The sequence below is a fragment of the Larus michahellis genome, chromosome 6, assembly GCF_964199755.1.
Source record: "Larus michahellis chromosome 6, bLarMic1.1, whole genome shotgun sequence".
Classification (NCBI taxonomy): domain Eukaryota; kingdom Metazoa; phylum Chordata; class Aves; order Charadriiformes; family Laridae; genus Larus; species Larus michahellis.
In genome coordinates this window covers 27,730,771-27,742,746 of record NC_133901.1, presented here as the reverse complement: position 1 = coordinate 27,742,746, position 11,976 = coordinate 27,730,771, and the positions used below count along the sequence as shown (strand labels likewise).

At 37.0% G+C, this 11,976-nt stretch overlaps 1 protein-coding gene across 8 annotated transcripts in view; it reads left to right on the top strand.

Annotated features, from left to right (window-relative positions):
* Window positions 1–643: 643 nt before the first annotated feature.
* The window catches only part of OPA1 (OPA1 mitochondrial dynamin like GTPase), a 55,510-nt gene continuing 44,177 nt past the window's right edge, over window positions 644–11,976 (top strand). For 2 of the 8 annotated variants that reach the window (XM_074591222.1, XM_074591223.1), the window contains exons 1-6: window positions 644–863; window positions 4,124–4,442; window positions 4,748–4,844; window positions 6,053–6,160; window positions 7,209–7,262; window positions 7,905–7,972. In XM_074591222.1, coding sequence (XP_074447323.1) covers window positions 835–863; window positions 4,124–4,442; window positions 4,748–4,844; window positions 6,053–6,160; window positions 7,209–7,262; window positions 7,905–7,972 — 675 coding nt within the window. In that variant the 5' untranslated portion in view covers window positions 644–834. The remainder of the gene's footprint in view (window positions 864–4,123; window positions 4,443–4,747; window positions 4,845–6,052; window positions 6,161–7,208; window positions 7,263–7,904; window positions 7,973–11,976) is intronic. The other 6 variants (XM_074591217.1, XM_074591219.1, XM_074591220.1 and 3 more) reach the window with 4 other exon arrangements.

Below are 11,976 nucleotides of genomic sequence, written 5' to 3'. Positions count from 1 at the left end.
GGTAAGAAAGATTCAAATCGGGCATGAGGGCAAACTTTCTATTAATATTAGCAAGCACTGGTATTGCCAGGTGAATGCTCTATCGCCTGTGGTCTTTACGGACAGGTGAGGCACGCACCTCTCAGAAATGACGTAACTAGAGGTGATTCTGTCTGAGGGCGGATGGACAGATCTGCTGAACGCGCCTGGTTCCTCCTCTGCCTCCCACTTCCATGTGGTTCTGCCAGCAACCCCCCTCCACAATTCACAGAAGCCCATTTGGACACGCCGTGTGTTTTCCAGCTTTCAAGGCAGCGCTGCCACTCATTTCGTGCGCTTCAGCGCAACAACAGCTGGGAACTCGTCTGGGAATGGTATTTAAGCGGCCTGGAAGACCCTGGTACAACCAGAGCCCTCCACCCGGGGCTAGGCCTCACTGCCCTCTCCAGGCCGGGCCAGGCCAGGCCTTCCCGGGGATGCCCTGGGCCGGCACAGGGGTAAGGCGCTAAGGCCTATCCCTGCCGTCGCTGGGGTGTGAGGGGGAACACAAGGCCCGGCTGCGGAGCACCATAATTTTCCCGCCTCTCCGCCCCTCCGAGCCGGGCGCCCCTCCGAGGTGCTCGCTCAAAACCCGCCGCCGCCGCTCCCGGAACCTTTCCGCGGGGAGGCGTGGTTTCCAGCCGGGCCAGCCGTACCGGACCGCGGTGCCCGGAAGCGGCGGCAGCCCCGCAGCCGGCGGCCGCGGCGGCTCCACCTGCCCTTGCCCGCGCAGCCCGGGGCTCCAGGCCCGGCGGCGGAGCCCCGGCCAGCGGCCGCGGTGCGTGCGGCTCCTCCGGGCCCCTGCCGGCCGTTAGGATGTGGCGGACGCGGGCGGCGGCGGCTTGGTGAGCGGGGCGGGCCGTGGCAGGGGTCAGGGCGGGCGCTGCGGGCCGCCGGCGGGCCTGGCCCCTCAGGGGCGCGGCGGCTGTGAGGAGCGAGCGGCCGCCGGAGCCGCCACCCTCCTCCCGCTTCTTCCCGCTTCGGGGCCTCTGCACCCGGGGGCACCCGGGGGAAGGGGGCTGCCGGTGGGGGAGGCCGGAGCCGCACAGCGGGGTGAGGGGGAACAGCGTGTGTGTGAATAGCGCAGGGGCGAGCCCGAGGCCTGCTGGAGTGGGACTGCTGCTGCCCAGCGGGAGAATTCCCCGTCCTTCAGCTCCCCCGGGAAATTCCCCATCCTTCAGCTCCCCCGGGGTCTGGGCTGTGATGTGGAAGGGGGCTTTGTCTCCCACATTCCCGCCCAAGGTGTTTGAGCCACTTTCGTCTCCAGACCTTGGCCCTCCCAGCCAAATGTTGCAATTCTCCTGGTTTTCACCATTCTTACACACAATTCCAGACAGAAGCAGTGAAACTGAATGGCCGGTAATCCCATGATGTTCCTTGGAAGATTTGGGAGCAGCAGTAGGAAAATAAGCATTGTCTAATGCTGAATGAGAAAGAAAATACCACAGTGCTTTTGTTGGGTTACATTTGAAAGACTGCTTTGCAGTCATAGTTATTAAAAGTCTGTATAACCTGTCTTCACAGGAAATTTGTACCAGCTGAGGTGAGGATTTTTTGAACTCTTAAAACAGAGCAATATGTGTAAAATGTTAGCTATGACTTCCAGGTGGAATGCTTGACTACTGATAGTAATAGGCTACTTTTTCTTGTTTTACAAGGTATCTATAAATCTCAGTGCAATGCAAGATTAGTCAGGTTGCAGGACTGTAATCAGGCAGATTCTAATGGCAGAGCTACTCATGTCTGGAAGGCTTTGCAGAGGCTTTAAATTTGTAACTTATTAAATACTTCATGTAATAGCATTGTTTTGGCACCCTCTTCATTCTAACTGCACTTTTAATTGAAGATCATAAGGTGATTTTTTTTTTTTGTCAGTATTCATCAGGAGATTTTAGCAGAAGGAGGAGAGAAGGAAGGAGGAATGGAAGTTTTGGTAGATGGAGTAGTGGGGATTTTTTAAGGAATAAGTTTTTATATGTGCAATTAAAGCAAGTAGGGTTTGAAATAATGCGATAGCACTCAAAAAGCAATTGTTGTTGATCAAGTTCTTGCCATAACAATTTGTGGTGAAACTCAGTTTTACCTTCAATTTAAACACACAGAATGAATGCTGTGAAACTGTATTTTAAAAGCATAGTGACAGAGAAGAAAATGACATAATATTACAAAATGTCTTTAACCTCTGTGAAGACTAATAATGAGAAGTGACTGCCATAGTATATGCTACTACTTGGTCTCTGCTGAAAATATTAAATATATGTGTAATGGTAGTGACTGCAAAACAAAAGAAATAATGGCCCAGTCATCAGCTTGATTCATACAGGCTTACCACACTCTGATTTAAAATACTGCCTTCAGAAGCAGTTAAATAAAATGTTTCTAGTGTGGAGGCACTTTCACTTTTTATTGTTATGTAGCCACTTTTGTATTGGTCCCATCTGTGGTTAGTTTCTGACCCTCTTGTAATTCCATGTCAGAGAGGAGAAACTTGTTGCTACTTTAGGGATTATTCCACTCCTGCTTGTTATCCTCTTTCTAGATACTAGGTTTGTTACTGCAAAGGCACAGCCTTCTAGATAGTGTAGTAGAGTAGCAAAAGAGTATCCCTTAAAATCTTAGTGACTTTTATGAATGAGGACTTTCATAAGAGTCAGTGGAGTTCTGTTTTTTTTAAGCTTTCCATTATGCTAAAGGAAATTTCTAAACATAGATCATTGGGACAACTGGTGTTTTAAGAGAGGAAAACGTCTCAATTCTCATAATTCTGATTTTCAACTTATCTTCCAAAAGCTCAATTTCTGGGTCAAAAGTGCTTTTATAACAAAGACTTCCACTTATTTGGACATTAAGAATATGCCTGTCTTAGATAATGTCATCTCTAGTACATGGAAAATCTCAAGGCAAAGAATTATATAGATTATAGAGCACGTTATTAGAAAATGCTATAAATTTTCCATTTCACATGATTCACTTAATCTCTTTAAGATCTGATAATTTTAAATTATTTAGGATTATGGGATGAATAATTTGCCTTCTCGATGGTGTGAAGCACTTCCTTCTTTTGTATTTGTCCCCTTTGTAAGTAAATGCACTTCATAACATTGAGAACTCTGAAAAAAGCATCAAGGGACAAGCATTAATTTCAAGAACTGTAACTTCACTCATATTTTGCATCCAGTAAATTTTAATATTAACCATTCTGATATGATGGTGAGACTAAAAGTTACAAAAGAAAATGCTTTTTCCACAGCAGTTGTCTCTTCCCTGAACTAGCAAAGCCACCTCAAAACGTTGAAGCACACAAATAGCGTAATAGAAATTATACAAGGAGCTTTATTCCAACCTATGTGTTTGTTTTAATGTAGGCAAGATTGATGAGGTTCCTGTGTTTTAACATGTGCTTTTCATGGCTGGGCTCTGTTTTCTGAGTCAAATCTTTTCCCTCTTGCATAAATCTGAATTACTTTATTGAAGTCTTCAACAACCATGGTGCAGCCATCTCCATAAGTAATCTTGGCTACAAGTGACCTAAGACAAAACAATAGTGCTGTAATTCTGGAACTGGAGAATATTAAAGAAACTGAAAGATGTCATTTAGTACGTGTTTCAACTGCAACGGAGAATCTGCTTTGACAAAAAAGGACAGGTGTATTTTGCAAAGGAATTTTGTCTGTGTGTTGTTTTTTTTGAGTTTGAAAATCCTCTACAATCTTAGTGTTATCTAGAAGTTCATTTTGAATAACAAGATAGGCTGAACTGTCAAGTTTTCTTTTATGTTGCAAGTTGATCATAGTCTTCTGTGGATTCTTATCTCTTGTTTGCCCAAACTGTTTTTTACCACAGACATGTTACTTGCCTTAATCCAGTGTGGAAGTTAAATTTAGTTCATAACAGACTTCATAAATGGTATTTAAGGTTTTATTTCTGTAATCACGAGAAATGCTATATCCATTAACTATGTTTAGAGCTTTTTGTTTTCCTGGTACCATACCAATGATGTAATGTAACCAGCTAAAATGTAATGTGAATTGCTTCTAAAGAGGTTATTGAGTTAATGGTGTGTTGAGGAAATCTGTTGCTTAGAGTTTTTATTTCTTTCTTTTAGTGTCATCTGCCGGAGTCTAGCAAATAGCAGCTATGGAATAAAAAGAAAATCACCACTTCAAAACTTGCATCTTGTTTCCCGAAGTATACATCATCCCTACTACCCAAGTTCAAAATTTCAAAGACCTCCGTTAAGGATATCCGTTCAGCTGTTCTCTTCTCTTAATCGTCTTCCCCTACGCAAAACAAAACTTTTAAATGTAAAATATGGATACCAGTTCCACAGGAACTTTTGGCTAGCTAGACTAGCATCAAGGCTTCTCAAACTTCGCTATCTTATATTAGGATCTGCTGTAGGTGGTGGTTATACGGTGAAGAAGGTATTTGTCTTTGGAAGCTCTTTTATGCTTTTTGTCTTTGTTACTATATTCTTCAGAACAATATCCACAAAAATACAAGATATCATTTTTTGGTTAGCTAATGACAATAAAGATGAATGAATATGGAAAACACGTTGTTTAGAGAACTAGTATAGACTTTAAAAGGTCCAAGTAGCATCATTCATATCTAGAAGATGGTGGGTTACTACGTTTAATATGTAGGAATTATTTTTCAATAGATTGCTCATATGCTTCTCTACATACATTTCTTCTATTTCTACTTTTTTTTTTCCTTTTTGTATTAGACATATGATCAGTGGAAGGACATGATGCCAGATCTCGATGAATATAAATGGATTGTTCCTGACTTCATTTGGGAGCTTGATGAACATATTGACTTCGGTATCACAAAAGCTAAAATATTACTTTTATCTAAAGACTAGCATATGTAAAACTTAAACATAAAGGTGCAGGTTCGCAATGCCTCTCTCCAGTAGTATCATTGTAATGTAATTTGAGTGAACTTCTGACGTTAGTTTGGTGTGTGTCTTACCAAGGTGTTTGTATCAGTGTGTTTGTAGGAAGAAATTAAGCATTGTTTAGCATTGATATTCCATAATTCATCCTTTCATTTGAGAATGTTTTTGTTCCTTTCATATGGCCATGTAATTCCATTATTCAAAGGAGACTTGCAACATGATCGTGACTTACACAGGTTTTTGGTAGTATTATGAGCTAAGTTCTTTCTTTCTATATGAATGACACTTACTACAAGTAGAATTATAAATAGATAAGTTACAGACATGTATGAGTAAAAGGCCAATTGAAAATGCAGAATAGTGAACCTACCTATCTACAAAATTATTTTGAACATACAGAAGAAAAGAAAATGAAAAATATAGACTCTGTTTTCTTGAACCTTCTGGTTACAGTAGGTTTCTTGCATATTTTCAGCTCAAGGATAGAAATCTGAAAAACAAGCACCGAGTTACTTCTTATATGTGCAGGGTACTAAGGTAGTGTTCTTTTTTTAAAAAAAAAAAGTTTATGAAGATTTTACGACATGTATGAGCATTTCTTAGATAAATGCAGAGACTGAATAACTGAGGCAGATGTTTTCTTGTTTTTATTGCTAGTGGATGCTACTTTTTTATAGCACTTCAAAGCCAGAAAGTTTGTGGGGTTTTTTTGAAGGATTACAGAATTGGCTGGCTTATGAAATTAAAAAATAAGCTTTTCTTAAAATGTGCAAGAGGTGAGCATAGTTACACTGTCATGTAATTTTAAAACATCCTCTACAAGGTGTGTGAGAGAATAATGTGGTGAAATGCAGGAATAGATGTTAGACTATTTTAAAGTACCTGAGGCAACCAACTTATCAGGAAGTTCAAAGTCTAAAAAGCAATTGATTTTTCAGATCTGATAATCTTTCCCAACACTAATGGGGGGAGGTGCATGTGGAAAGAAACTTTGGAATTCTTTATTTAAAAAAAAAAAGGGAAAAAACCATGTCTTGAAACAGTTGCTAGGTTTTACAGCCTAAGCCGTTTTTGTTTACAAAAATAATAGGGAAAAAACCTTACTCATTAGCTGTTTTACTGTTTTCCTAGAAAAACTTATCAAAGCCCTTCCTGATGCAGATGACCTTGCCAAACTTCTGCCTGACTTTGACAAGATTGGAGAGAGCTTCACTTCACTGAAAGGATTTTTTTCTCCTGGTGAGAACAATTTTTCAGCTTAGTTTTGGTTTTGCAAACATAAACTATTACAAGATGAGGTTACAGGTATGTCCTTACACACTAAAAAAAAGTGGATCCTGAAAGTGCATGCCTTTTCATTGAATATCTCGTCTGAAAGTGTTATGGACATAGGTAAGTGTAATGTATTTTTAAAAGCAAGAATTCTAGTAGCAACTACAGAGAACCAAAATGCAAAATTGAATAGAAAACTAGAATTCTTGTACAACTCTAAACAAACAGATTGAAAGCTACATTGCTTCAGTGAGTCATAAAAGCTGTATGCGTCCAGCTGGAATTTGGAGAAGGTGAGAGTGATGCTGGACAGTAACAGTGCCACAGCTGTTACAGGAGAAAAGAGCTGGATTATTAAGGATGATGGCTCTTAATGTTGCAAGCATGTGAAATAGAGACTTATGATTAAGGTATTCTTTTGGGTTGAAAGGTATTTTCCACCTGGACACAACTCCAAAAGAACTTGCATGAAGATTTAGCTTAGGTAGGAGCTGTGTTTCAAAGGAGTAGGCAGGAATTCTAAATCCTTCACAGAAAAAAAAAAAAAAAAAGGGGGGGGGATGACTTGTAGATTCAGTGTGTCCAGGCAGTAGTAGCTTTAATGTTTTTCAGGTTTTGGGAGATTTAAATAAGACATTTCTGATCAGTGGGTTTTTTAAAACTAAAAATGCTTGATTTGATGATCATATCTGACTTGCTAATGAACACAGCTCAAAACTTCACCCAGTCATTCTTGTAATAAAGTGCAAGGTTATTCCTATTATACAACTTAATAATCAAGATCAATAGTGACAAGTAGATTACAATCTCCTATGTGTTTTGGCTGTTTAAAATTGTGGTGGTGCTGACTGGTATCGTGAAATGTCACCTATTATTTGTTATCATACTCACATGGGCATAGTTGCCATTTATGATTGTGTGGTCCTCCAAATGAGACAAAGATGCCTCATCTTTGTTTTGAATTTTGTTTTGTATTTATAATTTTTATTTCCCCTCTTCTGCTGATTTTTCACAGGTTACAATTTGGTTAGTGAAGTCTTAGGAGCTTCTGATCTACTTCTGTTGTTAGGTGTGTAAAAGCCCTTTTTACTGCCCTTAACCTGCCTCTTTAAAGCAAACTCTTCAAACACTACTATACTAAGAGGAGTGAATATCAATGTAAACACCACTATTTACAGCAATTTAATATTGAATTGCAAATACTTTCCAACTATTTTAAAAATACTTAGATCCTCCCCTGTGAGAATGAATAGATGAATGGTTGTTATTTCTCTGCCACAGTCCTTAGCAGATGCTTTTTATTTCAGGCATTTTACAGAAGCTTATTTTGAAAACCTATGTTATTACAATAGGAAAGAATGTTTTTTTTTCTCGTTACAATAATACCAATGGAGTTTGTGTTATTCTTTCATGTTTATCAGAAATAATTAATTTTACAATGTTTTTAAAACTTTAATAGTCTAACTAAAGCCACCTACTCCCTTGCTATATAACTAATCTGAGCCACAAACTAGACATAAAATTTTCAGATAAGTTTTAAACTGAATTTCTTTTTCAGTTTCTTAAGGTGAATCTTTTTCTAATAGGAACTTCAAAGATTATTGAATTAATAATTCATAGGAGTTGAAACTTTAATTTTATAGTAGGTGTAGTTTGAGAATTTTTAAGTGCCTTTTGTGTGTGATAATGAGTTTCTGTAATTATGTCCTAGGTTCTCCAGGAGAAACAGCATTCAGAGCTACTGACCAAGGATATGACAATGACAAACAGTACAAGAAGGTAATTACTCTTCTTGCAAAACTAAAAATGTCTTGACACCAGGTAATTTTTTTTTTAGAACTAGCTTCAATAGCTAGTTGTAGGTGTTTATTTGAAGCAGCTTGAATAGAATTTATCATTGAAAATTACTTGAGTATGCATTGTTGTTTTTAATATAGAAACAGTACAATGATAACAAACATTTTGGTGTAAGGAAAATACAAAGCAGTCATAAAACATTTTAGGAATTGCATTCTTAAGAAAATTGGTTTGTAATAAGAATGTAATTTTAGGTATCTTGGGTGCCTTTGCAGTTTTTTAGGGACGTGTTCTCAGTGGCACTTGAGCTTATAACTTATTACTGAAGTTGATTTAGGCTGGTTATTTTCAAGTATTTTTGCTTGCAACCTCATTTCTGTTGATATTTTCACAGCTGTGATTCTTACTTAAGGATCTACCATAATAAAGACTTTCCGCCTTAGTAAAGAATTTCTGTTTCTTAAATAGTCTGTCTTTTTACTTTCTTTACATAGAAAAAGCATACATCACGCTTTTGTTACTATCGTCTGGAAAAAAAGTTACTGTATTTTGATAACTAAAATTTTTAGCATGTTTTCCTTGAAGTAAAGATGGTAAAGTTTGATTTTTTTTTTTTGTTTTCGTGAGTAGTAGATCGCATTTATATTAAATTCCTAAATTGTAATGTTGCTCATTCTTTAAAGGCTCTTCATTTTTCCTGTGTATATTTTTAAAAATTATTTTTAAAAATGTTAGGAAAATAATATATATCGGTGAATTTGTAAATTTTTATATATTTATTTTTACAACTGAAAGTTTCTGAACTATAATCAGGTCTTTTACATAAAATGCATTTCTGTATATGCAGGCATGTATACGTTTATTCTACATTAATTCTGCATGGCAATATATAGTGAAACCTGTACAAAGCTCACTTTTTATAACTGTTGTTTTCCCTTTAGAACAGTGATGGATTTCTAAATGAGAATTAAGTTAGCTTTTTGTTTCCCCTTTGTCAGCAAACTGTCTATATTTGTTGTTTTATTTTCTCTTAAGTGATTGCTTAGCACAGGTTTCACTGTTTAAAACATAAAAAATACTTTACTATTGATTTGTGAAGAAGTGGCCATCTTAGTTTATTGTCTCTGATAAATAAATTAACAGATTTTTTTTTTTCTGAATACCAGTAATATCACTAATACTTATTATTCTGTTTTTTTCAGATGCAGTGACAACTGCATTTTTATGTTGCCAACAGAACTTTGGCTGTGGTACAGAAAATAACAGCCCATATTAAATCAATATGATTTAGAAAATTTAGTCTGGTGTACTAATGTTTGTTACTCCAATTATATCTGATATGTTACACTTAGAAAGTGTTGGTTTGCTAATTAATATGATCAATTTTGGTTGTAATATTTCAAAAGACACATGAATACCTAACAAAGCATAATCACTTAGTTTATTGGCAAGCAAAATTCATATTTTCAAGACAATGGGTTAGATGGCCTTTTTTTCATTCAATGCTTTCCACTGCCAACCAATACTAGTTTAAGAATTGTGATTGTATGGATGCAGAAGGTGCTGTAGCATGGTATTAAATGTGTCTGATGAGCTGTTTTTCTATGTTTCATTGTGGAAAAGACGAGTAACTGGCAAAGATATGTACAAATTCCTCACTTGGAGGAAAATGCTGTAGAATTGTTACTGGGCATGCTCCTCCCATTTAGAGATGGGTCTCTAAAAACTTCCTGTGGAATGAGTAAGAAACCAGTTAGTTTGCAAGATAACTTTGAGAGAGTGAACGTTGTCCCAAACACCGAATCGGGCTGTACTGCTTCTTGCCAGCTAATGCATTCATCTTACATCTCTCATTTAATGCAAAAGGTACAATTTGTTGAAAAGAGAATGAAATGAAAATTACCTGAGTGTTCAGATAAGTAATTTAAATAAATGGAGTTTAAATATGTTTCTACTTGTATAAAATAAGACATTTTATTCTTGGAGAAAGAGGAGAGAAGATATTTATAAAAGCTGTGGTGTAGTAAAATATTTTATTGTATTATATTTGTGGGACTAGGTCATGCTTGCACTTAAACCTTCTTAGAAGATTATCTTGCGCTATTGTCTGTCTCCAAAAAACTTTCCTGAAGAGTTTCATTTTCATATTAAAGCAAGCAAATTCCAATTTTTAGTGGTTATAGCTGTGATGAAGTAGGTGTGAAAAATGTAACTCAAGTATTGATTTGGGGTTTAGAAGCCAGATAAACAAATAATTCAAAACTAACCACAGAGTCCTTTCTCTGCCTTTGGTAATTTGATAAAATCTCATGCCTTGAAGAACCTGACATACCGTTAAGGATTTGGCAGTGCATAGACTGCCTTGCTTAGCCAGCACAGGGTCACCTTCAGTCCATGTATGAAGCGGCACAGTAATTCTACAGCTCTTCACTGCAGCCACTGCGGGTTTCATTCTTTCTTGCAAGTTATGCAGTAAAGTTTCCATTATTTTGTCTCTTCTATTCATAGCACCATTATATTCCCAACTTAACTCCCAGTTTCATTTTATGGGGACTCTGGATTAAATTGTGGCATTTATTCAAATTCTTAGAAATTGATCTCTTTGCATTCCTTGTCATTTTCACCCCTCTACATCCCTTAGCATTTAATTATTTTTCCTGCAAGGACTTACTGCAGCTCAGCTTTTCCCATGAACAGTCACACTGAAATCAATGGGAAATAGTGGAAAGAGTCAAGACATGCAAAAAGGCAGGACTTCGGTTGTTCATGGAAATGGGATACAAATACTTTAGTCATGAGAAACTTTTAAATTAAAGAGAAAATCATACTCAAGTGAAGTACAGCATATTAATTTTTAATGTAAAATAATGTATTTTTAAAGCATATGCAGTAACAATGTCAGCACTTATTTTGCTTTTTTTTTATTTATTTTGAACCTAGATTCTCATGATGACTTTGCAGGATTTGTGCCACTGTGTTTGTCAACTAGTGTTACTCCCATTTACGTTGTTTCTTTGATAATGAAAATAATAATATAATGATTGTAAACAACCTGTTTTTTGAAATCCCATTAATTAAGGTTGATTTTTTTCTAGATCAAATTATTTAAAGTAAATACAGTTTTACGCTGGAATGACTGATGATTTTTGTGGGGGTAGAAGCAGTGGTAGTGTCCAATGACAGAGAGATGGAAACATTTTTGTTCATGTCCTGGTTCATACCAGCCTGGGTGTTTGTGTGTATAGTTCTGTGCTCTTTAAGATTCTTGATTATTTTTTTAATTTTTTTTTAATTCAAAATTGTAAAATAAGAAATAGAAAATAAAGAAAATAAGATTATAGACTGACATATACAAAGAAGAAAATGTTATTGAGAAGCCTTTTAAGTCACTGTAATTTTTACTTGAATATTTTATTAAATGGGGTAACTGTAGTTGAATTGGGCTTTTCATACTTTACTATGGAGTAAGGAGTCACATGGACCAGATGTCTTAGAAAGTAATTACACATTAAATAGTTAGATTTGGTGACTTCAAACATTTGTTACAGTTGCTGTTTAAATGCTAAAAGGCCTTCATGGCAGGTTTTGTTCATTGTTTTTTCTAGTGTTTTCATGACCCATAGCGTAACATTTAAAGGAACGGTGTCAGGTCATATTGAGAGTTTTGTTGTTTGCAAAATGGCAAAATATTATTATTGTGTAGCCCTGAGGCTGTCTCTCCTTGCTGCTCTATAGAAGTGAAATCTTTTGTTTTGACTGAGTTTTTGGCACAGCTCTAATGCGTTTGCTAGTCTGGCAATATAGAAACATATTAAATCTTAAAGCGGTTCAGTAAAACACAAATGTGAAGATTCTTCTGTTCTTGAGATGTTATATAAATCACTATTTAACAAATGGTTATGTTTGGTCATTTGATTGTCTCTCTTCTTTTATCCATTCTCTCCTGTGTTGTTTATCCTTATGTGTACATGCCTGTGTGTGTATTT